Source organism: Channa argus, chromosome 11 (assembly GCF_033026475.1).
Source record: "Channa argus isolate prfri chromosome 11, Channa argus male v1.0, whole genome shotgun sequence".
In the NCBI taxonomy this organism is placed as follows: Eukaryota; Metazoa; Chordata; class Actinopteri; order Anabantiformes; family Channidae; genus Channa; species Channa argus.
The window spans coordinates 19,030,147-19,058,110 of NC_090207.1; the positions used below are offsets into that span (position 1 = coordinate 19,030,147).

Here is a 27,964-nt window from a genome sequence, read left to right on the forward strand (position 1 = left end):
GATGGTTCAAACGACGCCTGCAGCAGGAGGAGGCAAGAATCACAGTGGGAGGAGAGAGGCGGACTGTGTCAACAGCGGGACTCTAACCAAACCTAAGGTGTGCTCTCTGTCGGGGTGAACTTGCTTTCGTTTGATGATAAATCTATTCCGCATCGAAGGAGAAGTTTTTTATTTTTTTTTAAATGAACTACTACTACTGATCAGAGGTACTTTCTGGAAGTTTGTAGCGTGAAGATCACGGACATAGAAGCGTGGAAGTCGTTGAAAGTATAAATGGAATTCAAATGGGCTGCTGTCGGACTTATGAAGGTGCTGCGGGTTAATAGATTTTCCTGAGACTGCATATGAGCATTTTGAGGACGTCTGATCACTATGGATATAGTGGATTCATTTTTCTTTCATTTGATTAACACCTGTAGTCTGAACAAAATGTGACTATCTGCATTTTTGTTCAACACGTTATTTCTATTTTAAAAGTCGTACATATTATCTTTTTAATCAGACTTTCGCCTAAAGATAAAGGAATGAGCGGTTAAATTTAATCTACAAAACGAGTTTAAAAGAAGAGCATCAATGGATTAAGCTATTTTACTTTAAGTGAGAAGTGCCTCAAGCAAGGTAAGAAGCTGTGTAGGTAGGGCTAAAGCATCTTTTCCAGGCCCGCCAGCTAATCACTGAAAACATCTTACACTGGTGTGTGTCTGGTCTGTCATGGATCGTTAACATGTTGTGTGTTCTTGTCGAAGAGAGCAGACCATAACATTTAATCACTTTTGATGTTGTTTGGCTCAACAGCGATCTTACTTTATTGTATGTTATTACATTTTTATGATTACGCAAATATTTTCTGGACCCATAGTTTTGCTCTGACAAAAACGTAAGCCTACGGTGTTAATGTTATGGTGCACCGTGTTTATGTTTTCTTTATCACATGACCATCTTGTAATCCCTCAATGGGTGTTTTTCTCTCGGCTGAAACCGCGGTGAAATGGATTTAACATGCTTTCAAGTGAACTATGTTGTATGGATTGAAATTGTCAAAATGAGTTTGTTTTTATTCAGGATGCCCTTCTCTGGTTTTAGACTCAACCAGTTAGACAAAAGATGCACCTGTTTTACAGGAGGTCTGCATGGCGACATGGAGGACTGAGCATCATGCATCACTGTAGGGGTGTAGTCAGAAATAAAGAGCTGGCTGTTTGACCAGGCACTTTATTTGCCTGCTCCTATGCATGGTGCACTGCGCACCTAATTTTAGTTTGTTTCTGTGCAGCCCTTTTTACTTGGGTTACTTGGGTTTTCCTTTCTTTGTTTTTGTGTTAATACCCAGTGGTGAGAAACGAGGTACACCCCTCAAATCACTTGTGATGCCTGTAATCCCATATTTTGAGCCATAAAACAGTCTAGCAACAGTGTTTACTTTCATTAGCATAAGCTTCTTTCATCCTTTATCAGTTTGTAGGTTGTTTGTCTGTCAGGGTCCAGTCTCATTTCACACACTAATATACCACATGCTTCAACATTTTAGAGACCTTACTATTTGACTAGTTCACCATTGTTCAGAACAGTATGTGACTGACTATGAACTGGATGCACATTGTCATTCTGTAGGAAGTAGATTTCTATCCATCATTAGCTGTAAGCTATCAAGCTGTTTAGGGGCGCTGGAGCCTATCCCAGCTGTCACTCAGCGAGAGGCAGGGTACACCCTGGACCCTGAAATTAGATCTCTTTAAGGAACAAAGGTCAATTGCAATTGCAGTGTTACGAGTAGCTAATATGTCAGTGACACAATACTGAAGCTAATCGGGTTCTAAAGAATGTACAGAAAAATGTATATAGACATGTAGAAACGTGATCGACCAAAGATAGGGGTGATCAGAGAAATCCCCTAATTAATCCCTAATAAAGTGCTATATACCATAAATGGTGATCAGTGTACTTGAATACACACGAAAAATACCATTCAAGTTTTCTAGGTGCGAGTATATTGATTAAAAAAAATTCATTAGTTTGTACTGTTATATCCTGTAGCACCATGTGTTATGCTATCAATGATTACTATGTTAATCCAAATACAGTAGGCTTTCCCCCCTCACGAGCATAGGATTTCCCTCTCGTGATCAATGTGTGCCAGCCTCATTTCCTTTTAGTTAAAGTAAATGTCAATGCAGTTTCTAAATTGGGTTGCAGTGCCAGGGCAAAAGTCCATGAATTGATTGTTGGGTTGTGAAGGCTGGTGCAACCAGTCGAGGTAGGAATGATGGTTTACAGCATATTCTTTTCTCAGTGAGCGTGATTCACCTGTACTATTTGTGCAGATTTGTTGTCTTTGTTCCAGTTGATTGTGTAACATTTCTGCCAAAGTACCAAATTATTCTGTGCACTTGGGGAGGTTTCTGTGACATTTGTAGTTCCTGCAACAGGCTAGTGTAAACAGAATCTACGGCCTTTGTCAGGATTAACAAGGATTACCATGCTACTGCTTATAAAGCTTATATTTGTGACCAACATCTGTGATGGCTCTGTTGAACTACTGATTAGGTTCGAAGTTCACTTTTTGTGTTGTGTTATGTGTTAGTGTCAAAGAAAACATAAAAGCTGAAAAAGATAAATGTATAATTTAATTATCACTTCTGAATTGAACAAGGCTGCTGCTTATGGTAACTCCTGCACAGTGTAACCCATACAGGGTGCACCTTAAGTTTTGCATTATATAATGTATGTCTCCTGATCAGTTTATAGAAGTTTTATATATATATATATAAACACTGATCTCAAAAATTGACACAATAAATATAAACTAGCTATAAATTATAAATAGCTACAAACGCTTTACATTCTCTAAAAGAATTGAGTGTCTCTTACATCAAGGTATGTTCTAGATGATTCCAGTAATAAGATTCATAACACTCCCCAGTGCAAAGTCAGTATGAGGAACTTTTCAAGCCAGTCTCGCTGATACCTGCTAGACCTTTTTCACATTGGTGAGTACAATAACTGTCTTCTGTAAAAAGACAGTTATGTAATGTAAATGTAATGGATAAATAAGTACATGTTGGATCTTTTTTTTTTTAAAATACAACTTTATTGATCCCCAGTGGGGAAATCCACTAAACAGCAGATATTATATTGACAACAGCGTAGCTGCCATGTTTTTCAGGTGCTTGGGCAACTAAAAGTTCAGTGTCTTGGCCAAGAACACTTCAATGTAAATATTAATAGCCAGGGAACCTGGTCCACCAACCCCTTGATCCTGTTCTTTGTGGAAGACTTGCTCTACAGTACCCATGGTGCCACGGCCCTCCTAACAAGGTCACTGTCTAATCTGTTTTTTTGACAATTGTAAACGTGAACTAGGGATCTTTCGCTTGTTAGTTGAACGTGACAACCACTACACTTTGGAAACCAACTCAAGGGTAGTAGCAGCACCATGAGTATACAGGATATCAGCATAATCTAACATAGACAGGGTGGTTAATTTTATGTTATGTTTTTTTCTAAGGAGAAATCTAGAAGAAATGAGAAAACTGAGGTGTGCAAAAGAGACTTCCCTATACTTTCAAAGACCGCTGTATCATTTTCCTTTTACTGGGTCGAGTCCCATGTTGCTCTTTGTCAACTGTGAAATTGAATAGAAATTGTGGGAAAAAACAGCTGTTAGCTTTCTAACAAGCAAAGCTGTAGTGTCATCTCCACCAGCAGAAACTGTGGAATCCCAGCAGGAAGAATCATCGGTTTTCAAGTGTTTAGTGATTTGATTTACCAGTGATTGATCACTGCACAAGCAGATGACAGTGTCCTTGATTTGTCTCACCCATTTGATCTCTAATTCAATTACACTATTAACACTTGAAACAGCAGGGCGGGATTAGTCTGGGTGTTACAAATGTACCATCCAGAAGGCTAAGTCATGACTAGATCCAAAGCAATTTGTGTCAATGAAATCCAGTGATACATGGGACCAGTCAGTGGTGTCCAACAGAAAAAACAGTTTTTTGTTTTGGTATAGTTTTTAGTCAGCTTGCTCTTGTGCATTTTGTGTAATCCCTTTTAACTTTTGAAAATTTGTCCCAATAATCTCATTATTAGAATGTAGTAGTTTGGTCAGTTTCACTGGTGATATCAGTCCATTTTTACCTAATGTTATTTCAGGTGAAAAAAAGAATGTACCGTCATATATTGTGTACTGTCTCAAATTATGGTTGCTGATCCACTGGTTGCTGATATGGTCCACTTTTTTTCAGATGCCTTGTGAGGAGATTAAACCCCTCTCACATGCAAAAGTACACTATACGTGGCACATGCCCTCACTGCTACTTGGGAGCTGTTATATAGTTAACTTTTGTAAATTAATTATACGAAGTAAATCCTAATTGGTTACAAACCTAAAACTGGTTTTGTCAGGTTACAGAAAAGGTCTGCTCCAAGTTCTGAAGTAAACATCTGGGCCCACACTGGGAACATGTCAATTAAATGCCCCCCTTCTGTTCTGCTGCTAGAGAAAAGAACCACGTTGTCTCCTGTCTACTGCTGCACCTGTAGACCAAGCCTCCTCCAGACTTCCTCTGTAATACTGGCTCAGTGTGGGCACAGCACTGTCAAATCTTCCCACAGCCCAGTCTTGTTTTCTTGCACAACAAAACAGGCAGGTGCAAATACAAGATTTCTTATGGCTTGAGATAGTTCCTTGAGCTCTAGATATGAGGTAGAATAGACTTTATAAAAGGATTTGGTCATTGCTGTTGCTGTCATGTTGTTAATTTGACTGTGAAGACGGAAGTCAAGATGATACAGTGATATGAGAGCAACTCCATCATTTTTTGACTGCTGAAGGTTACGCACAAATTATTACTTTTTAAAATCCATTATAAGAATCTCATTTATTCTGAAACCCCTGCACAGTGAAAACTGCACCTTTTCTTATTTCATTCCCTGTTAACCAAAAACTACCAACCTCAGCCATCATTCGTGTCTTACCCCTACCTTCTTTTTTAGCATTTACCGTAAAGGGTTTTCCCACTTCAGTGGATTTGTAACCTTGGTTTCATCTTTTGTTTGTTTTGGAAAGGTGCTAAACAAAAATTAATACAGTGCTTGAAATCCAGTCCCAGCAGCAATAGTTTCAACCTTGTTTCAGTCCGGTTCAAAGAGTAAATGCATCTTTTTGCTGTTCTGTTCTTGGCTGTTTCTACACAAGTCTGTCAAATGACTCTCCAAATTACTTCTGACTCGAGTTAAGGTGAGGGGGCATGATCCTCTGTTATGTTAGAAGGGCAGCAACTTAAACTTGCACATCCGAGCCAAATTGAGATGGAGAGCATGTTATTATTATTATAAAGTGAAGTCCTATTTGAGGGCCTCCTTAGGAAATGATTAGACTCTGCTAGTGCGCTTGTATAAGCTGTTTGCACATTGAATAGTCAGGTGCACTCCTTTGACATAAAATTTAGTTGTAGAAGTCTTCATTTAAGTTTAAGTATGTTGTCTAATGACAGTAATTTCAGTCCACTCAAGTTCTCTTTTTAAGCTCTGGTAATAAGATAACATCTGGAGTCAGGAGACGCAGCTTTCAATATTGCTTGTGTCAGCTGTCAATTTCTGTTAGCCTCTTCAGTGTGGGACGAAACCTTCTTGATGAGCTGGACCAATCACAAGCATCACGTTAATCTGCACATACACCTAGTGTTTGTATACGTCTCTGTAAACACACACACAAACACTCACTGTTCAGGCAAACCTTGACATGATGCATCTAAAAAATCTCATGCCCCAGTGTCTATTTGTAGCACTTGTTGGAATAGCCTATTTCCCTTAATCCAACGGCAGCTCAGACATGCAATTTTGCAAAAGATTAAGTGTTTTCAAAGAATACAGTTATTTGTTAACCAAGAAACATCTGGAGTAGCTTGTAGTTGTTGGATTATGAGTTGACGTTAACTGAAGGGATTACATATGTGGATGTGAGGGATGTTGATATGCAACAGATTATGTGACTCTGTGAATGGTGCAGTAGTATTTTATGCTATTCTGTCCAAACGGGCTGTGCTGTTTTCTTTTTCAGGTTGGGAGATGTGTGAAGGAGTGTGACGGACGGCCATGGGACTGGAGAGACGGTGGCTTCAGGCTGTCACCACTGCTCTAGCCATCTGTCTGCTAAGTATGCCAAGACATACATTGGGTGGGTGGGGCAGCTGTAGCTCAGTTGGTAGAGCACAAGCGTCGTCCACAAACCACAGGGTCAGTGGCCTGACTTCTGGTCCCCCTAGCTTCAAGTTAAGTTGTCACTGGGCAAGTCCATGGGGTCTGCTGCTTAGTTGCGTCTGCTAAATGTCAAATTGTAATTGTAATTTTTGTTTCTCTTTTTGAACTTTTAGAGGTTTTCACAATCAAATTAACAAATGCATTTATATTTCATAAATAGCAAAACATTTAAAGACCTGTACCAAAATGTATTGTGTCATTCAAAGTGGCTAGCAATGTCATCACAATGACACAGACAGCAAAACAAATCTTTGTTCAAATTGTTGTAGGAAGATCTTATTTTACTAAATTGAAAACATGCACAAGTAAAAGAGACTAATTATGCTGCAGGTGATGCTGAATTTTAAATATCACATTATTACATATTTTAGGGTTTTTCATTATGAAGTTTTGTATTTTATCTAGAGTTTGTAAACTGTGCCATAAACAATTTTACATGAAATTTCTTTTAAAGTATCTGAAAATCACTAATGGCAAGCAAACTGCATTAGGTTAGTTAAACCAAAAAATCATGTATATGATTTTAAAATAGTTACATTGATATCATGTCATATATTTAGACAAAATGTTGTTGTTTAGGCCATTTTTGTCTGTAAGATAACTCAACGTTTTTCTCCATTTGTCTAGCTTCCATTTGTTTGCTCAACTTCACCAAAAGTTCACTGATTACCAACGTCACTTAGAATGGTGTGCCATTGGACATATGCTGCTGTTTAGCTGCCTAAATACAATTTGAGTGATGAATCTGGCTCAGCTCTCTCTGCCTCATATTGGAGAAAGTAAACGGGGTGGGGGGCTAACTAACAGACATGATCGGACAAGGGAGAATGGGGCTAAAATCCAACTTAAATAATATGTCTCAGTGTGGATTTAGATCAATCCTGGATTTATGCAACCCCCAACTCCAGGCACACTTTTGTGTGTGCGTGCATGTGTTTGTAAAGGGGGGTGGGGGGGGATTGATTGTGCTGGTCTGCAGACCATGTGTAAACCCCAGGGGGTGGTGGGAGATTGGGTCCTGTTGCCCTGCCCAGTGTACCCTCCCCATTCTGAGATTTAAGTAATCACCAGGCCAGATGAGTGTCAGAGTAAACACTGGCACCCAGTTGCGCACACACCCACGTGAGCAGATGGCAGTGAGGGAGTGAGGAAGAGAGGGAGAGGGAAGAGATACTGCTCCAGGTGTCACTAATTGGATTGCTGTGTGTTTGCAGGCTTTGCGTCTAAACGATCTTGTCACCAAATGGCACGTGATTGTTTTACATGTCCTCTGATAGCCCTGCTTTTAAAAGGGAACACTGCGGAACTTCTGTTCAGTGGCTGATACAAGGTCCAGTTCAACAGAGCATGCATGCTGTTGTCACCTTCTTCTGAATATGTTTCCCACCAACTTCTCTGTGTCTTGCCCACTTGTTACCTGTTTGGTCAAGCTTCTTCCTTTCCCCCCCAGCGTTACAATTGAACTGTTTTGAACAATTGTAACAATGACAAATTACCCGAAAAAATCCAGACAGTTAATCTGGCATCAATTTTTATTTTTTAGTCCTTTCGACATATAGCCGGGACCGGGGATCGAACCCCCTGACCCTGTGGTCCATGGACAAATGCCTTTTAACAACTCAGCTACAGCCTCTCTTTAAAAGCTTGTGTTTTCTAGATTCTTACAGAACTTTTATGTTTGTCAGAAAACCGTTTATTGCCTTCTGTGCTATTAAAAAAGAATCCTGTGCTTTATCCTGCTGATATGCTGTTGCCTTTACAGGTGTGTCTCAAGGTGTGGCGTCGTTGGTTCGTGCCAGAGAGGGAGGTTCTGCAGAGTTGGGCTGCAGTTTTACTCCTACATCCAAAGAAGCTATCACCCCAAACCTCTTTCCCCTACATGTGGTGGAGTGGGTGCGCCTTGGTTACGGTGTTCCCATACTCATCAAATTTGGAGCGTATTCTCCTCGTGTTCACCCAAACTACAAGGGTAAGACTTACTCACATGTGTTCACTTATACACAGAACACTGATGAGTGAGTTGTATCTATAACCACATGTGTTAGTTGACTGAAAATCCCGTCCTTTGAAGCAGATCTGTAAGGCCTTTTCTTCAAATTTGTGGTCTGCCCACAAATAAACACTAATTCATTTCTCAGTAGGACCGAGAACAACTTACCTTTGTACTGCTGTTAAAGCAATTTGTTTCTTAAAGGATTCAAGAGGCTGACCACCAATTGACATGTTTCTCTGATTACAGTTCCCTAGATTTTAGTTTAAGGAGGGGAGGTGTGCACGTAGACATTTTTATCTTTTATTTTGAGTTACAGTATACGTATCAGTTCTGTGTGGGCAAAGGTAGACATTAGTAGGTTACACTGGTGTTTATGAAGACTTGGGGAAGGGAAGTTTGGATGAAAGAATACCTTAAATAGGTAATCCATCCAAAGCGCAATCCCTGTAATTACTGCTGGTGTTCAGTCTTTGTGTTTCCAGGCAGCAGTTGTACTGCAGGCAGAAGGGGAAGGGGTAGAATGCATTAAGGGAGGCAGTTAAGGGGGTGGGGTGTCTGAGCAAGAAAAAGGGGGTACCCGTAACACTGCATTGGGGAGATTAAGAGTGTAGGTGGGGGCTTGGTGGTCTGATGACAGTGTTTTATTAGTATGCTGGGGGGTGACCCACTAAGGGAAGATTGTTGTGTTGGAAGCAGGATGCATGAAGCATTGGGAATAATGGAGTTTTTTTTGTGGCGTTCTATAATCCTGTCATTGTCTACCAGAGGACAACAGACAAAGAGGGGTATCACAACCTCCCCTTGCTTTGCCAAAGCTAACAAATCTACTAGGACACCAAAAATCCCATAGCGTCCCAAATAGGTCAGTCAAATGTTCAGGGAACCTAATTATAAATCTCCGCATTTTTTGTAATATATCTTATTTTACCAATTGGTCACTGCTTCAGAAATGTGTCTTATCGTGACAACTCACGACCACATTTATGGTCTATATGGGCGGAAGCATTTACACTTGTCTGCCTCAGATCCTCATATCTCCCCTCCCACTGGAGGCAGATGGCAGCATGTGAAGCATGTCGGTGCTGTGGGTCTAATGTATTCTACCCTCAAATTAAAATGTTGGGGGATTTTAGGTTTAACCACAACACAGTCAAGTATACAACCATTTCCTGGTCTTTGTCACGACTTGTCAAAGAACAGGAATAAGAAAGCAGGTATGATTTCAATTTCAAGGTTGAAGATCAAGAAAATGAATTATGGCCATTGCAGACACCTGTACTGGGCTGGATTTACAGCGTAATGCCTCCAAATGTTTTACTGTCCCTCTGTTTGCAATGTATATGCTACATTTAAGTAGGCTAAGACAGAGCCTGAAAAGTGTTCCCAAATGCTGTCTGTCCTTGGTCTGCTGCTCTGTCTCAATGTCACTGATGCTATTGGCCATATTTAGAAACTGAGATGAAAGATTTGAAGCAAGCAATATCTTGGATGACTGTGTTAGTCCATTAAACCCACAAGTTTTGATATCGTATCAGGTGTTTTTGAAATGCACCCTGTATTTGAAGAGGGTCAGAAATACAGAGCGGTGTCTTTCTGTCAACCTCATTAGGCACCAGTATGTTTAGGTCTTAGAGAACTTTTCTCCTTTACTCAAAGCGAATCAGACGGATATTGGTGCCCTTCATCCCTCTTCCTCTCTGTTTCGCACCCAGCATGCCTGGCAGGCCTCAACATTAGTCGACTCACAACAAAAAGGAAACAGTCTGACAAAGTCTGACATAACACCTGATTATTGTCTGTCTGAGCTGTATTTGGTGAGACAATATATTTAATTCTTGCAGCGTCAGGATAGTTTACTGCTACAGGGCAAGATCAAATGTGTACAGTGTGCTGAAGTTAATCAGCAGAGACTGTGAGCAGAGGACCCCAACCTGAGGTTAAAATGACAATAGGCAAACCCCAGGATCTCAGCAGGGCTCCATCACACTCTCAGTGTGACCTCTGAATACTGGAGAAGTTAAGGCCGTGAATTTGTCACACATGCACTAGTCAAATACACACACAATTAAATCTACCTATGCACACACACAACCCTGACCTCTAAAGCCTTTCCCTCTGTATACATACATAAAACAAAGTTGCATTTCTAACCAAAAGTCTGTTTGATGCCTCCAAAAGCAGAAAATAGCCCAGCTGAAAATTGGACCTGACCCCTTTTCTAATGTGACTAGAAAAGGACAGTGTGCAGCAAACAATTGCACACTCAGTGCATTTACATGGCCTTATGTAACCCAATAAGAGTCAGGTGTCTTAAATAACTGTTGTAAATGAGAATCCTGGTTTCCGTAATTTGGGTAGGGGATTAGAGAAACCTGATTTCCCCAGGGTATGTGTTTTTTTCTGGAGAATGCAGACATTTAGCCATGTATACTCATAAATGGGTTACTACAGGACAAAAGGCTGTAGACAGTAATGGAATGGCTTGATAAGAGTCAACCTAAGTCTCACGAAACCTGAAACCAAACACAAAGTGCCTTCCTAAAGTCTTAATAAGACACTTTACTTCTGCATATCTTTTACACATTTTTGCACTGTGAAATGGAGCTCCATAGTTTATTTCTCAATGTCTTTTTCTAAGCTGTGCTGTCACTTAGCACTTACATGCATATACTTGCACAGTAAAAAAGACCAAAAGCAGTGTTCTGTCACTAGTTACTTAACTGCATGTAAACACAGTGAATGAAAGATGAATGGAAGGCTGCGGCTCGGGAATTTTATGTTTGGTGGTTTGAAGCAGCAGGTCATCACAAAGGACTGGTTACCTCATGCCTCTGGTGTGTCACTGGCCAGATTTATATGACAAGAATGAAATCACAGTCTATACTACTATAAGGGTAGGCACTCATTAAATCCTGCTTCACTGTGGAGATGTAGTGCAGGTCTTTTCATGTGGCCTGTGCAAACACTAGGAGGGTAATGGCTTAAGTAGTTGTCTGTGGTGAGATTAATTAATGTGTGTGTGTGTGTGTGTGTGTCTTTGAAGTTGGGCTATATATTTAGCTACATTGCCCACAATATCTTGATGTTCAGTAGTCATGAGCACTATTCTTAAGGATTTTCTTATGATCACAGTTCAGTGCAGGAACACAGTTAAAACCCTTCTCAAAACCACACTGCACCTAATATTCTAAATTATAGGAACATTAAAGCTAATACTTTTCTCTTGGCTTGTGCCTATGAGTTGATTTGCTTATGTGATGAATTTTGGCACCCAAGCTGTGTGCTTCCTGATGCAGGGGTTAACAGAGCCAGACAAACGGAGCGCGAGAGTTAACTGTAATCTATCTCACGACAAAGAGCTATTCATAAGAGAGTTAAACTGATTAGAGAGACAGGAGGATTGAAGAGAGAAATTTGGGGGATTGGGAGGGGGGAGCTGACAGAAGCATGGGGTTTGTCCCAGACTTATGATTATATTCAAATCAAAACACATCAACCCACAATGCAGCTCTGCCCAGCTCTCTTATGAACATACGGATGGACAAAGAAAAGCAGGCCCGATGCTTCTCCAAACAGAATAATCTGTCTTCCCCACCCGGGCTATTGTATCAATTGTAATTCACTATAGCCCATGTATTACTATGACAGTAAGCACCAGTGGGAACCCCCATTCCAAAAATCACATTGATTACATTTCTTTGAATCAATAAAAGCATTGTCCTGGAGCCTAGGTAGTAAAAATATAATATAGCACCACTACAGGAAAACTGTTATAAATGTACCAAAAACAAGCAAAAACTGCCTGGGTAAAAGGTTTCTGGTGTAATCTTTCCTCATGTCTGTTGTATTGCAGTGCTTTCACTTGCAGTCCCTTCAATCTTGTCTGAAGAAAAAAAAACAGGAGATCAGAAAACATGACCACATCCTGGCCAGCGGCACATATTCTGAAAGCTTAGGGTTTCCCAAACTGCCTCCCTATGGGTGAGAACCTGACTCTTGCTAATATAAAGGAGGTGTGTCTTAGTGGTTCACACAGCACCAGTGGATTACGGTTTCCATTTTCTACCCTTGGCTGCACTGCAGCTCAACTTGTTAGAGACAAGGGTGTTCCTTTTAAGGTAGACTGGAGCTGCCATGTGATAGCTGCTAGAGGAAAAACAGTGAGGAGGAGGCTGGACATGAAAAAGGAGCAGCAACCATTGTTTCAGCCATTGTCTCTGTCCACTATAGAGTTTAATAGTGTTTGTCTCTTGAGGATGGCTCGTGGACATTGTGCTAATGTAGGATGAGGGGGAGTGATGAATGTGTCTGCTGGGGAGTTAGGGAGCACAGAGGTCAAAAAGGTCAACCTCTCATTGGTTGTCAGTGCATTATTCTTGCACAGATTCCAAGTCACCTCTCCATAACCTCTCACTGAAATCTTCTTGGATTTTTTTTTGTTTTTATTTAATGCTATGGTTGATCAATTCCAACTCCATTTCAGCGTTTTACAATCGTATCTGTGCATCGGGCTATTAGAGAAAAAGGTCTTTTGTCAATATCGTGGTGGCAGATTACCTGCCGAGAGCCATTTAAGATTTCACTTTGAGTCCAAAGATGCAACATTCAAATTTGAATAAAGCAACGTTTGTCACACAGCGTCAGCCTTTTGTCTGACTGCAGGCTGAAAAGAAAGTCCTCTCCTTTTCTGCCTCTCATTCATTTCTCTCTCACTTCCCTGCCTCATGTGCTGCTAGATGTGAAACAGTCTGAGCACATTTTCCCCCGACTTGTAATTTTTCAAATCTTTGACAGTAGAAACCCCCTCCCCACTGCGTAATCAACCTACCCCTGTTTGGCTTCCCTGTGTTTCTACAACAACTGAATTCAAATCTAAACCTACAGCCCGGGCTTTTCTTGGTCTCATCACTATGGTAACCAGGGAGAATGAGGAGTGAAGTGGGAGTTGCACTGTTTTTGTAGTGATGGGCAAGAGGGAGGCTACAGGAAAGGGTTAAGTATTCCACAGCAAAAGCAGAATTTGCCTGTGAAGACCCAGGGGGCAGGGCACTCCCAAACTTTGAAAATCAACATGTGTACACACCCATGTGCTTTTGAACCCAGAGACCAGTGTGATGTGGTCGATCAGTGAGATCTCCATAGGGTTAGTCCTGTAACAACAAATGACAAGAGGTACTATTAGCAACAGTGATCTTTACCTATCCCATACTATTTTTGGGATAGTGGGAGTGTTTCTCCTCTTAATGTGCAGTTAATCCCATAGCTGTTTGGAAAATGTTGCATACAAAATGGGCAGCTCAAGGAGGATCCCTCATAGAGAGATAAGAGGAAAATTCCTAAAGTTATCCCCACACCTGTTATCATCTGCCTCCACATTTCCTCTCTCTGAATCCTGCCCAGTTATTTCAAAGATGCTGACCTGAAATCAGAGGTATTCATTTTATGGAGCCTCTGAGTGAGCACCGCCCATTAACTGCTGCTCTGTCGTTTAGGAGGTCAGTCAATCATTAAACCTTTCTATGAAGCACAGCAATTGCCCCAGTCAGGAATGCAGGGTTAATTGTTAGCTATTGTTGTCACTCTTTATACTCACTGTGTTTCACCCTGTCTTAAGGCCATATACAGACTTAAATAAATTTCATAGCTTTAAGGCTTTGCCCCAGACACTGCTGTCTGGAGAAAAACCTGTGTGACAAATAGTGAGGATATTATGTTTCTTTTGGTGTTGTTACTTCAAGGTTGTGGATATCCAAGAATGATCTCATTTTATATATGACATGAACCTAAAGTTGATGCTTTCAATAGTTTGGACAAAGGATAAAATGTGACAACATTACCTTTATAATTTTAGTAACTTTTTTTGCAGCATACATCAATGATAGCATGCCAGAAACTTCTTCACATTTCCTTGTTTACTTTCAAACTGCTTTTGCCTCAGCCTGGTATGAGCAACATGTGTGTTTCCTCTCTGCATGCATCCTCCTGTTGTTTAAAGCCCTTAGATTGAAGGAGGAAAAAAAAGTTCATTGAGGCAGAATAAAAGGAGAGGGGGCGGGTGGGAAAGGGTAACTTCAGTACCCTGAAAACCAGGCTGCAATCACCAGGCAACCAACAGATCAAGTTTCAAAGCCTGACAAGGAGTTGTAAGAAGTACAGAGAGGAGAGGGAGTGGGGTATGGGAGCATGTGATATGGGGAGTTGTGTGCGTGTGCGTGCGCGCATGCATCCATCTGTATGTCTGAGGGTGTTCACACACAAGTTAACAGAATGCATCTGCCATGCCTCACATTTATCTCTGCTCTGTGCCCCTCACTGATCTCACTGATAAACAGAAACATTATTTCATTATGCCTCTGTTGTAGAAATCCCTTTTTAAACTGGAAACTACAAAAATTAGAAGGAAAAATAAGACTTAAATATTGTTTTCTATTTTGGCCATTTAATCAAGCTGCATTCGAGCATTCCTGGCATACTCATTCTAGCTTTCCACTGCTCCATCACCAAAACCCTAAATAACAGGATACAATCTTCATCTATAATCTTGCATGTCATTATAATCATCACTTAAGTGATTCATATGTTTGCACTTCAATTTAGAGTCACCAACTCCTCATCTTCTGAACTGCATATTTTGTCTGCAATTTCCCCTATTACATTTTATATCTTAATTATGTTGGTGTTTGCTAGAGCTAAGCTACAGTCAACGTTCAGTTTGTGCATGAATTTGTTTGCTTGCATAAAGTCTATGACTTTGACTATAGCCTTTGTGACACTGTATGCCTGGGTTCCCTGCATGGTAAGCCCTCTTCCTGCGTGTGCTGACTCTGCCTGTCTGGCTGCTTCTGCATTGAGCTTGTTTCTCTCTCTCTCTCACCCTGTTCTCTTTGCCCTCACCCCTCCTCCCACAGGCCGTGTATCCCTGACCCGGGGTGCCTCTCTGCTGGTGGAACGGCTGACCCTGGAAGATGAGGGCTGGTTTGAATGTCGGATCCTGCTCCTGGACAGCAAAACAGACGACTTTCGTAATGGCACATGGACCTTCCTCTCCATCACAGGTGCAGCACTGCAGGGTTTTTGGGACTCAGGAGCTGCTCATTTCGATGCTTAGCACTTACATTCCCCTTGTTTAGTACAGTCACAGCATGTGGCCTGGATGGGTCTCCAAAGGACCTGGCAAGCTGAATTTCCTGAGTATCATTACAGTTTATTGTGAGATACTGTGCACATGATTGCATTATGTCTTTTTCTGTGCCTAGCCTGCTGTGTGCTGATGTCAGCACAGGAGTATAGGACAGAATGACAGGAACAGGACTGTGTATGTTTGTTGTTCTTGGGCTAAAGATAAGGGTTAAAGGCTTAAATCTGATTCTTTTTAACTCACATATTTTTCACTCTCACTAAATTAAAGATGGACATTATACTGACTGTGTAAAGTAGGGATATGATAAGATAGTACCAGGTACTAGTATTGCTAGCATTTATCAAACTTTATCTAGTTACTACCATGGATGGCTGTATCAGGCACAAGACACATCACGCACCAAGGCATCTTTCTTTTATGTACTTTTACACGAGTGCATGCATTCAATTTTATATGCATACATTTTACCTAAGATATTAAATGGTTATCATAAAACTAAACTTGACAAAGAGCCTTGAACATTAAAAACATATTTTATTCAGAGCTTTTTCTATGCACTGAGTGCCTGTATTTTTAGCATGAATTGTTCCAGTGGAAGTAAAATAAAAGCTATGGCGGGGTTTTTTTTTTTTTTTTTTTGTTTGTTATTTGTTTTGTATGATTGACTGTTCTGCATTTAGAGCTCAGACTCAAGAAAGTGCAAGTATTGTTATCTTTATTTATGTCAGTATGCAAATTAAAATGATTGTACCATGTATACTGTCTTTGTTCTAGCTCCACCTGTGTTCATCAAGAAACCACCAACTTTTGTGGAGGTTCTGCTCGGAGACTCACTGACTCTCAGCTGTGGAGCTCATGGCAACCCCCGACCAACTGTTGTCTGGCACAAAGATGAGAGCCCAATAGAGAAACATGAAAAAATAAAAGTGAGAAGAATTAACAGATGGCATTTGCAGTATTTAATAAAAGATTTTATAATTAGCATTTTCTGTAGGAGTAGTAGCTTTGATGTTCCTTTGAAGCAAACTGCTTTGTTGTCAATGACTGACTCATGATCATCCTCCAACTTTTCTCTTCTCCATTAATAATTTTTACTCCTCTTTACCTTTGTCATTGTAGGTACTCAATGGTACCTTGTCTTTGGCCTCTGTCACTAGAAATATTTCAGGGGTGTACAAATGTCATGTGTCCAACTCAGAGGGAAATCTCACCCACTCTATGCAGCTGCAGGTGAAAGGTCAGTGTTGAACTGTCACTCAACAGTCTGCGCTTATCTCATGTATATGAATGTCCTGTAATACCAGACACACACTTTCCTTTATTTTCAGATAGAGTAAATTGTGTGTTTATCCCTATTCTGTGTAAAGATTTTATTGTCTTGGTTTGCTACTGAAAACCCAGTAAACATTTGGTTACATAGTCTGTACTGCCACCTACAGTCCATGCTCTTTCAGTGATACTCTTTCAATTTGACAGTTTTACAATACTATTGACCCTCTCCACAACGTTTATTTTATTCTGCAAAACATAACAGCATTAATTTTTTTCACACCAAATTGCAATTAACCAATTTCAGCAAATAATTATGTACATTGGCCAACAATTTAAACAATTATGAGATTTGTTGCTTCTCAGTTCCAAAGTCTTGCTAAATACTTTTACAATTATTTCACTGTTCACATCAGCACATGCACATTAGTTTATGCAATTGTGAAAATATCTCAATTGTTATGATTTCCGCATACAGCTGGTTCAGAAAGTATCCACATCCCTTTTTATTGCTTAAAAATAAATTTACAACCAAGTAAAATGTTCACAAAGTAAAGGATTGTGAATATTTGAAGTGCCTTTAATAACAGTAAATTCTGTGAAGTTCATAAATTGGTTGTGAGGTAAAACTTGAACTTCATGTGTTGTAAAGTTGACTTACCTGTGTGGCTAATGATTAAACTGGCTGTTGATAAATAATTTATAGACATTGAGTAGAAATATATTTATGCATTTACTGTAATTCATAGTACAGTTCTGTATCTTTTTTCTGTTTTTCCTGTTTTACAGTCTTTCTCATATTACAGGAAAAATAAACAGCAAAGTCATTTGAGAACATTGACTTCCATGATGCTAAGGCAACAATTTATTTTTGACACTGTTGATATATTTGTTGAAATAAACATTAACTTTTTAAATATGAGCTAAAGGTTTGGAGTGTGAAATATAGTTTTGTGCTGTATGTATAGAGCTTTGACAAATTCAAGCAAAGCTTTATGAGTTAAACTAATGTTTCAAGAAATGAGACAAAGCTATTATCTAAAACTTGCCAACGCTAAATGCTGATTGTTTCACTAATCCCGATCATGACTGATTGCATCTCTCTAAATCTTTGCATCATAGTATTTGTGTTTTCTTCCCTTTTGCCAAAAAGGTCCTCCAATCATCATTATCTCCCCAGAAGACACCACTCTCAACATGTCTCAGGATGCAGTTCTGCAGTGTCAGGCTGATGCCTACCCTTCAAACCTCACTTATGAATGGTTGAAACAAGGACAGAATGTTTATCATATCGAGTGAGTTCAAGTCGTCAAAATGAACAGAGGATGCTTAAAGCATCTTTTTTCATATTCATGTAAAATTCACAGTATGCGGATGACAGTGGATCATTGTTTGACAGCATGCTGCTGACGGAATCTTTCTTAATTAGATTTCATAGCACTGTTGTGTCATGTGGTCATGAAAATGCTATAACCCTGATTTAAAGTTTCCAGTTCTTTAGATTAAAGTGACACTTTATGAAGTTATTATCTACAGAATAATAATTTTAAACAAATAATATTTGTGTTTTTGTATTAATGTCAAACTGATCACATTGTTAAAAGCATTATTTTTTCATACTGTGGCTGTTAGGTCCTTGAAGTCCAGAGTGAAGATTTTGGTGGATGGAACACTGCTTATTCCTAACCTTATTCCAGAAGATGCTGGCAACTACACCTGTATCCCAACAAATGGGATATTGACCCCACCCTCTGCCTCTGCACACCTTGCAGTTAAACGTAAGGGTTTAATTGATTATCGTTCCATTTTCAATAACTTATTTTATAGGGGTTGCCAAGGGCAGGCAGCATTCCTTGGCAAGAGCCTTTCTATTTTTAATTAATACTTTCTTCACTTTAGACCCTGCACATGTAGGCAGAATGCCTCGGGAAACCTATTTGCCTGCAGGCATGGAGGGAGTCATTGTCTGTCCAGTCCAGGCTGATCCACCCGTGCTGTATGTCAACTGGACCAAAGATGGGAACGATTTGAATCTTGAAAATGTATGTTATGTGCTATAACATTAAAATATCTCACGCAAAGAAAAGTCTCATAAATTCTACACAAATACGTGTATGTTCATCGTATATCATTTTTCTCTTTTGACCTGTCTAGTTTCCTGGTTGGATGGTGAACTCTGAAGGCTCAGTTTTTATTACAACAGCCAATGACAATGCTGTGGGCATGTACACCTGTACTCCCTATAATAGTTATGGCACCATGGGCCAGTCTGAACCCACACAGGTCATTCTGCAGGTAAGGCTGGACTTCTTCTCTTTAAGCTAAAGAAAACTTTTTACAATGAGTCACACTCATATGCAGATAGGTGTAACACTGTTCTTACACTACTTCAGGACCCACCATCATTCCGAGTTCCTCCTCGGGCTGAGTATCTCCAGGAGGTGGGTAGAGAGTTAATCATCCCCTGCAAAGCCAGTGGAGACCCTGCACCAAACATAACGTGGAGCAAGGTAGAGAAAAGGTTTTTGTCCTGTAGACCAATGAGCTTCTTGTTTTTCAATTTTAACTTGTTTTTGTGGGGTTCATTTGCTGATAGATCGGCCCAACTCCTCGCTCTCCATACACTGTGTTGGCTAATGGCTCCCTCTTGCTGCAACCACTTAATAAAGATCACCATGGGGGTTGGGAGTGCTTGGCGACTAACCGTGTAGCGACTGTCAGTGCAGGCACTGTGGTCATGGTGCTGGGTGAGTGGGCCAACTTTCTTTATGATATATAGCACAAAGGCACACCCATGTTTCATGTGTGAAGCTGCTTTTTTATGTATGTTCAAACTGTTGCTTAGTGGTTTTTTTTTTTTTTTTTTCTGTTCTTCAGGTACCAGTCCTCATGTTGTGTCCTCAGTGTTTGTCACTGCAGAGATGAACCAGGCTAATGTGTCCTGGGTTCCTGGCTTTGATGGTGGATACACCCAGAAGTTCACTGTGTGGTCAGTGATGTATAATGAATATTTCTCAGATATTTCTCGCAGTTCTCAGATGTTAGCAGCAAACCCATCTTTTTAGCTCTTTTGCTTAAGATTTTATTGTGGCTGTTTTTTTGTTTGTATTTTTTCTCTAGGGTAAAGCAGGCATCCAGGGGAAAACATGAATGGGCATCTTTGCCTGTTCCCACATCCAAAAACTACCTGCTGGTGACAGGGCTACTTTCTGGCACCAGCTATCAGTTCAGTGTCCTACCTCAAAATAAACTCGGCTCTGGCCCTTTCAGTGAAATAGTTTCTGTGCGAACTCAAGGTCTGTGCAATGAACATGATACCTTTTTTCATTTTTAGATTCTTTACATGTTTTTGTCCAAATAATACATTAACACAAACATATATTGGATCATCTAATCAGCTGTGCCAACAGAAGCACCCACAGCAGACACAGCTCTCCCAATCCTGGATCCCCCTATCCTCCTGTCAGCCAATTGTACTGGGAAAGGTGTCGTCCTGCAGTGGTTGCCCCCTAAGGCTCCATCCTCTCCACTGACGGGCTATGTGCTGCAGGCCCGCAGGGATCAGGGCCAGTGGGTCATCCTGAGCGGCAATATCAGTGCCAATCAGAGTGAATTACTAGTACAAGGCTTGCTAAGGGTAATAACCAGTTTATTTGTTAGATATGATTTTTCAATTATTGGCAATCTAGAGAAAGACAAGTGCAAGCAACGCAATTTGGATTAACCAAATTGTCCATGACCAAATTTGTACTTGTCTTTTTTTGCTTTCACAGCCTTAATGTAAATTAAATACTATAGCTGTTTTGTCATATACACACAAATAATAGAATCAAAGTTTATACGATTCTGATTATATGATTTATAATGAAAATATCTCACCAGTAACTTTATCTCTCTTTTCTTTATTTCTCTCAGGACTCCATTTATGATCTGAGGCTTATGTCTCAAAGCAACAAAGTACTCAGTAATCCCAGTGAGTCAGTCAATGTATCCACCACAGGTAGGAGGCTTTGTGTGCATTACATGTAAATTGAGTCAAGATTTCCATTTATTTGTACTACTGAACATTTACAAAATAAACATTGTTATTTATTTATTTGGACGTACTCCACATTTTTTACAGGGATGGATATTTACCCCCTACATCTCAGTTTTTTAGAAGCCATCCCCCAGCCACTCTTGGCTGGTGTGTTAGGAGGAGTGTGCTTCCTGTTTCTGGCTATCATCCTCTCGTTGGTGACAGCATGCTCTGTACGTCACAGGAGACAGCATCGGCACAGAAAGAGAAGACAAGGTAAAACATCGGATTTTAAGACTGCACAAAGAATTACATTGTTTTAAATGTTCATGAAATGTTTATTTCTGAGTGTATGTTAAATATGCTTGTTGATTGGACATTTTAACGGTGCTCTTGATTGACACTGTAATACTTTTTTAACCTTTTCTTAGATCTATCATCTGCCTTCCAGAAGAACTCCACTCCCGGGTAAGTATCTGTACCCAACCAGTGCACATGTATATTTTAATGTAAACGTTTTAAACAAATAAACATAGCTGTTTCTTCATTTTAGGTGTTGTGTTTCTTTATTTTTTTTTTTACAATTTATTCAAATCTGCAACACTGTCAAGTTGTTTTAATCTATTGTTTAAGCTTTTGCCTCTCTTGTCAATGTTGTTCTCAGGGCTCGCTCGCCTCCTGGAAGCCCGGACAGTGTCCTGAAGCTAAAGCTTTGCGCACCGCTTCCCTTCTTCCCCAACTCCTCCTCCTCACAGTCTGACCGATCCTCCTTTGATAAAGGCAGCCGTGGGGAATACCATGACCAGCGAAAACAACTCTTGTCCAACTCATCTCCACCACCTCATTACACACTCTTTGAGAGTCACCTGGGGTCTCAGGCTCCCTCACCAACTGCTTTGGAGTCCATTTCCAGAGGGCCAGATGGACGCTTCATTGTACAGCCACTGCCAGAGGGTTCCAGCCCATCCAACAAGAAAAACATGAACAAGGACATTTTGCTCAGTAATGGTGGGGCAAGTGGATCAGGGAGCAATCGGATGTCTTTTAGGGACTCTCCAAAGTCAAGCATCTTAAGCGCAGAGAAGGGGGAGAGGAGGGACTCTCCTCTTACTGTGGATGTTCCAGAACTCAGCAGACCTCCCTGCTCCCCTGGTAAAGTACGAGCCATGGCCAGAAACTTCTCCCGCCATGGTTGCTTTTACTCTGATGACGAGCAAGGCTCAGAGGCGCTGTTGGAAAGAGCCAGCTTTTATTCAGATAACAGTGAGAAAAAACCCAGTGATTCTCTTAGGAGACATCGCATGCTAAGCCACACTGAAGATCTGGTTCCCACTTTGGGCAGAAGAACAAAGCTTCTAGATAAAAACAAACCTCACTATTCAGGCTACCATCCTATGGAAGGTCAGCTGACTAATAACAGCACCATGGTCTCTCAAATTGACAGTGAGCTAGAGAGTGATACCCTTAATAAGTGTGTCCAACTAGCAAAGGAGCGGGAAGAAATGGAGAGAGAGCTTAAGAGATACACAACCGATCAGAGAAATCAGGGTCATGGAAGAGATGAACAACTGTATAATAAAACAGAAAGTCCTCAGAGGGATACATCCAAATCAGAGGAAGAGCCTGTATGGAAGCCACAAGATGTTACTATAAGACAGAAACACTGGCCTTCAGGCCAGACAAGTCGGGTGTCAGATTATCGCAGGGCATGCTACTTTGGAAACACTAGCAGTCCCATGGGCAGGCTTCCTATGTCTCACATACATTGGGACGTTAGCCCTGTTACATCTGTTACCAGCCTCATTCCTGTACAGAGTCCTCTGGAGACCACATCGCCTAGATCTCAGCATCCCCGCACATCCAGGGACACCTCAGGAGACTCATTTGCTGTTGATTCATCACGGTCTGTGGTCACTCAGAATACCTCCCTCCCTATGCTCTCTCCTGAAATCACTTTAGAAAGCCCCCCACCTCTGCGGTTAGAAACACTGGACAGACACCGATTACCTCAGAGGAAAACGGAGATGTGCAGGAAGTCTGTCACTGAGCAGGACTTACGAGAAAAGGTACAGGATGTAGGTATTGTTTCAAGATTGAGACATTCATATGCATACGCAGGCATTCAGCACAGGGATTCAGCTGCTGGAAGTCCTTCACTCGACAGTAAGAGGCCTGAAAGTTCAGCTTCTACACCATATAATCAACCAGATGGAACTGTAGAAGTACGAAGCACAGCCTCAAGGGATCCCAGTCCCTCAAGGTTTTCTACATTACCCTATGACCATCATGAAGTGGGGGCAAAGGCCAAAGACGGAGACACTCAGAGCTGTGATGCCCGAAGAAGCTCTGGGTTTCACTCTGAATTGGAACAAGAGGGCGTCCGAGCAGGTTCCAGGAGGAGTGACAAATGTCTATTTTCTGAAAGCCCGAGTCCCATTTCACCATTAACTATTGTAGAAGAGGTTGAAAGTGATCAGTCCCAGTTCTCTGTTCCCAGAACGTCTGATTCTTTCAAGGCAAAGCCTGCAGCTCAGTCTCGCAAAATGTCCCCACTGCAGACAAGTGCAATTCTTGAATACCTGAGCCTTCCAGGTTTCATTGAAATGAGTGTGGATGAGCCTGTGGAAGAAGCTGAAGTTACAGAAACTGCTGGACAAAGTTCTGAATCAAACCCAGAAAAACCTCTGGTGGCTAAGCCTGATGTAGTCCCTAAAAACTGGGAGGTTCATATTCAGGAAAACCGAAAAAGGAAATCGGACCAAAAGGAGGTTTGCTTAAAAAAAACTGATTCTGTGGGTGCTGCAGAGGCCAGTATTGATATCTGTGTAAAACAAGGCTTTAAACGCTCCACCCATTTAGAAGCTAGAAATTCTTCACTTAGAGTAAGATTTCCAGATGAGACAAGAGCCTCATCACCTGGTCCAGAAAAAACTAGCAGGCAGCTCTATGATGAGAAAACACAAATTCGAGTTGGGAATAAAAGCACAGACAGACCTGAATCCAGATCACCTCACACCTTGTTTGGCGCAGCAAGAGGCGTGGCTGATATAGTGTCAAAACACTCAAGAGGTTTTGTGGACAGTAGCACGTCTTTATCAGAGCAGTCCCAAAGACAAACCTCTCAGGGAAGCAGAGCTAATAATATCGCATCACGAATATGTCAGGCGCCTGTGCCGTTTCTAAAGAAATCCTTGAGCATAGGCCCTTGTAGGACACTCTCAGGTGTGGGACAGCCCCGTCCTTTCCTAAAGAAATCCATCAGTTTAGGCTCGCAGAGGTGGGAGCACTTTGAGAGCCCGAGGACTTATATTTCTGAGAAATGTTATTGGGATGAATTCCCAAACCCAGATGTTAGGGTTAAGTCTCACAGTTTGGGCCACACGCCATCTTCCCTTCTTAGACCTGGTCCTTCCTGGAGGGAGTATGTCCCTTTCAGACGCCCCTGCTTTGGGAGCTTAGAGAGGCCTCATCACACACAGAGATCTTTAGCTAGCCCTTCCTACCTCACTCCTTCTGCCTACCCACTCAGACAGACTTCAGTCTCACCATTGCTAGAGCCCTCTGATCCACGACGGCAAGCCACAGTTTTTCCCGAGTCCTCACGGTGGTCTCCTTCTTATCAAGAAAATCTGAGGTCCGCCCAGCATAAATATGTCCCCATGCCCACCTTTATCCCAGTCCCCCAGTACCAACACTGGCCAGGATCCCGAGGGGAAAGCATAAGACCCATGGACGTCAGGAGGGGCCATCCGAGGTCCTACCTTCCCAGGGGCATCAGCTGGCCCTCACCTTACTACGCCCCCTTCCCACCCAGGGAGGGAGAGAGTTACAGACACCAAGACAGGGTGGTTGGGAGGGGAGGCGAATCAGACAGCCGGGAGGTCAGAGAAATTAGGGAGGGAGGAAGAGCAAGTTATGCCAGTCAGAGTAGTGGTAGAGGTAGCGCCGGTCTCTTCCGCCAGTCCCTTTCCATTACCCCCACACTGCTCAGTTCCCCAGAGACCACAGAGGAATGTGAACGCCACAGGCCTGATATGGAGCTGCCGGAGAGAACGAAAAGGTGAAACGCCACCACACCTGGACAATAAGAACAAACACAGTGGAGTGTCTTCTTTCCAGAGGGATTGATTTATATTGCCAAAATACATAGTTTTTGTTGTTTTGTGATTACTATTATCTGACCTCTTCCATTTTGTATATCATTAGAAGGAACACGTCAGTAGATGAGAGTTATGAGTGGGACTCTGCTGATGCCTGTGTGGACTCAGAGGTCCTGGAGGCCATGATGTTTGATCATTCACAAATAGGCTTTCACAGAGAAAGAGGAGATTCTGGACATGATCAAACTGCTGGCCTCCAGGACCAGCGACAGAAAGGTGAACTTTGCATTTGTGATGTTTCGAACGTTGCATGTGTTTATTACTGTGCAATGCTTGATGTGATGGTGCTGCATGTGTTCGTCCTTAGCCCTCGTGTTGTGATTATTGTAAGCATGTCTCGTAAATTGCCCATCCATATATTTCCTCTCCCCAATGCCCTCCCCAGGCCCACCTCCCTCAATCAGCCTGCCAGTTTCCAACCCACCTCGCTGCCAATACAGCCGCTCCCTAAGTGAGGCGCGTTTCAATGCTCTCCGCCAGGAGTACCAAGACTACAGGCGTGCTCAGGAATCCATCTGTTCCCGTGAGCCTTGTCTCACCCCAGGCCATGATTCAGACTCTGACTCCAGCTCAGCCCTGCTATAGCAGCTGAACTCGGTCTGTTATTTTGCCTGCCCTCTCTCCTCTTCTTTCCTCTTCTTGGTTTTTCGCCACCTGTCATCACTTGTCTGCTTGCTCTTGTCTGCTACTGTATCCATGTGCAATGTATTTGAGCATGCCAAAATATGTAGCACTAAATTTTTATTTGAAATGTTTTAATATTTATTTATATATACCTTTTTGTTTTTTAATGCTGTTGTCCTCTCTGTCTTTTGTCTTTCACAGGTGTTTCTAAGACACATACCAAATAATAGTTGTGATGAACAGATGACACTCTGGTCCTGGGGACAAATACACCTCACTTGGTTTTTTTGGTTTCGTGAACATGTTTAAAGTTTTTATCCTTTGTCACAGCAGGCTAAAGTGAAGTAATTCAAAGAGACTGTACACTATGCTGGAAGGCATCAAATGTAACAAACGTCAACTCCTCAGTTGTGAACACACAAGATTTTTTTTCTTCTGTTTGTTTCGCTTTTCACATAATGGAGTTGAGAAGGGATCTTTTTTTATCTTTTGCTTTGTGCAGCTGTATTTTGGATTTTATTTTTAACCTTGACAATCAGACACACTGGACCCCTTTCAGAAAGACCTGCCTTATAAAGACAGCAGCAGCATGCCACATAATAAAAGTTGTATTTAAAGTTGTTATCGCATCGCATCAAAGACATCCCTTAATAACAAAGTGATGTTAATAACAAGTATGTAGGCATGTGTTCAAGATATGTTTGCATAAAACATGTCATTGTGGATGCTTCCCACCCAAACAGTACTCCAACCATTTTCACCATTTCTCAGAATAATAATACTTTAACATGCTACATTGGGAAGATTTGGTGACTGTACCATGATATAAAGCTCTCATCACTTCACATAACATAACATTTACCAACATTAAATTTCAGTATTTTTAAGGAAATTTTATCTGCCACTGTGATTCACCTGCTCGTTTTCTGAAAGAGTTCCTATTACCAAAAAAGTTTCCCTGTTGAGATGTTAAATCAGATCACTTTAAATAGCCTCCCAGTATTGGAGTTCCAGTTGGAAATGTATACGTGTTTATATGTACCTTAATGTGAACAAACCCTGCTGTTGTATATTACTCTTCATTATTTCATCAAATGATAAAAAAAAACTTTGCCTATGGTTTTTAAATAAGTGATACTGTAAAACTTGATAAGAAACACAGGGAAAATAATTTTTGCCTTATTATTGTTTATTTCATAAGTACACCAATTGGCTGCTGATGAAATAGTGAAGCTGACAAGTTCTACTTAAACAACTGATGAGATGGTTGAAATTCACTGAAAACGTTTTTGCTCACATTAAAAGTATTTGTGTATTTATTGAGACAAGTTACAATATGCAGCAATGTTTACAATTCACATCACTAATGTGAAGGTAACACTGTGAATATTTCATGACTTCTGATTCTGTGTTTGAATTACAAGTCTGTTATGATTTTTCTGCCCATTAGCCTATATTTTTGTTTTGTATTTTACTGAAAATGGCAAAACTTTTTGTACATTACCTGACAGAGATTTAAATACTTATCTTTGTAGCTATACTTTGGAAAAATACATCTGCTTTAGATTTAATAACCCACATTAAAAAAAATCTTATGAAGAGAGTATGTATTACTGATGATGGTTTTTTAAGTTTTGTACAAAGTGGAAATTTTTATATCTTGTCACCTTGTTGTCGTTTTTATATGTTTGTAAAGAATAAATTGCTTTATTCTGAATGTACCAGACAAGTCTGTGTAATCCTTGTCATAAAAAAGAGATGAAGATAGACTGAAAGAAAGCGCGGCATTCATTGATAGATGACCGTCATAAATTACCTGTGGACCAAATCAAAATGTAGTAGGTGAAAAAGAGTTTTATGATTCAATGTGATCAAACAAAATCTACCATCTGTGTGTTAAAGTACACTATGAGATTAAACCCTGCAATCCTCTGTCATTGAGCTGTTTCAAATTCCAAAAATATGGTGATGTTGCAGTAGTGTGTAGAGGTAAGCAGCAATGTGGTAGATGTGCAGGAGAGCACAAAATATGAGAAATGTGAAGGAGCATTGTGCCTGGAGGGAAATCTCAAAATCATGGGCTGGTGGTTCTTTGTGGTGCTATAGTCTTGTACAGAGACTTGTATTTCATAATTATGGAAATGAGACAAGCTATAAAAGTAGACAAACTTCTGAAAGTACATTTGATCCAAGATTCACACCTATTGAAATTGCTGGTATTTGTACTTGGGAAGTGCTGAACAAGTGATCATTACTCAATAGTTATCAAGACTGTAATAGAAGCACTTCATGAAGGAGTGAGAATACCAGGATGGAAATTGGATAAAGTGGCCTGGAAAACATTACAGACTCTGAGCATGATCAGATTTACAGAGATAATTAAGAAGAATATAATGAATGTTTGGTATATTATCTTCCCTTAGCAGCAGGCTGCATTATTTCTAAATAACTTCCAATAACTGCTTATGTCATAAAAGTGAGGGTTTAAAATATGT

The 27,964-nt window shown here is 40.8% G+C and overlaps 1 protein-coding gene across 3 annotated transcripts; it reads left to right on the forward strand.

The window, feature by feature from the left end:
• igsf9b (immunoglobulin superfamily, member 9b) lies at window positions 1–27,190 on the forward strand. 3 transcript variants are annotated; one of them, XM_067521858.1, is made up of 22 exons: window positions 1–97; window positions 6,065–6,160; window positions 8,027–8,233; window positions 15,166–15,312; window positions 16,173–16,324; window positions 16,518–16,635; window positions 17,821–17,962; window positions 18,300–18,445; window positions 18,567–18,709; window positions 18,822–18,962; window positions 19,061–19,177; window positions 19,264–19,414; window positions 19,545–19,656; window positions 19,788–19,963; window positions 20,066–20,304; window positions 20,583–20,667; window positions 20,791–20,961; window positions 21,117–21,153; window positions 21,350–24,745; window positions 24,892–25,061; window positions 25,231–25,442; window positions 25,671–27,190. In XM_067521858.1, exons 2-21 carry the CDS (start codon window positions 6,100–6,102, stop codon window positions 25,428–25,430), a joined length of 6,111 nt encoding a protein of 2,036 aa, XP_067377959.1. In that variant the 5' UTR covers window positions 1–97; window positions 6,065–6,099; the 3' UTR covers window positions 25,431–25,442; window positions 25,671–27,190. The 3 variants fall into 3 exon arrangements, with proteins under 3 accessions (XP_067377959.1, XP_067377958.1, XP_067377960.1); XM_067521857.1 differs by having other exon boundaries at window positions 14–618; XM_067521859.1 differs by lacking the exon at window positions 25,231–25,442 and having other exon boundaries at window positions 14–618.
• Window positions 27,191–27,964: the final 774 nt, after the last annotated feature.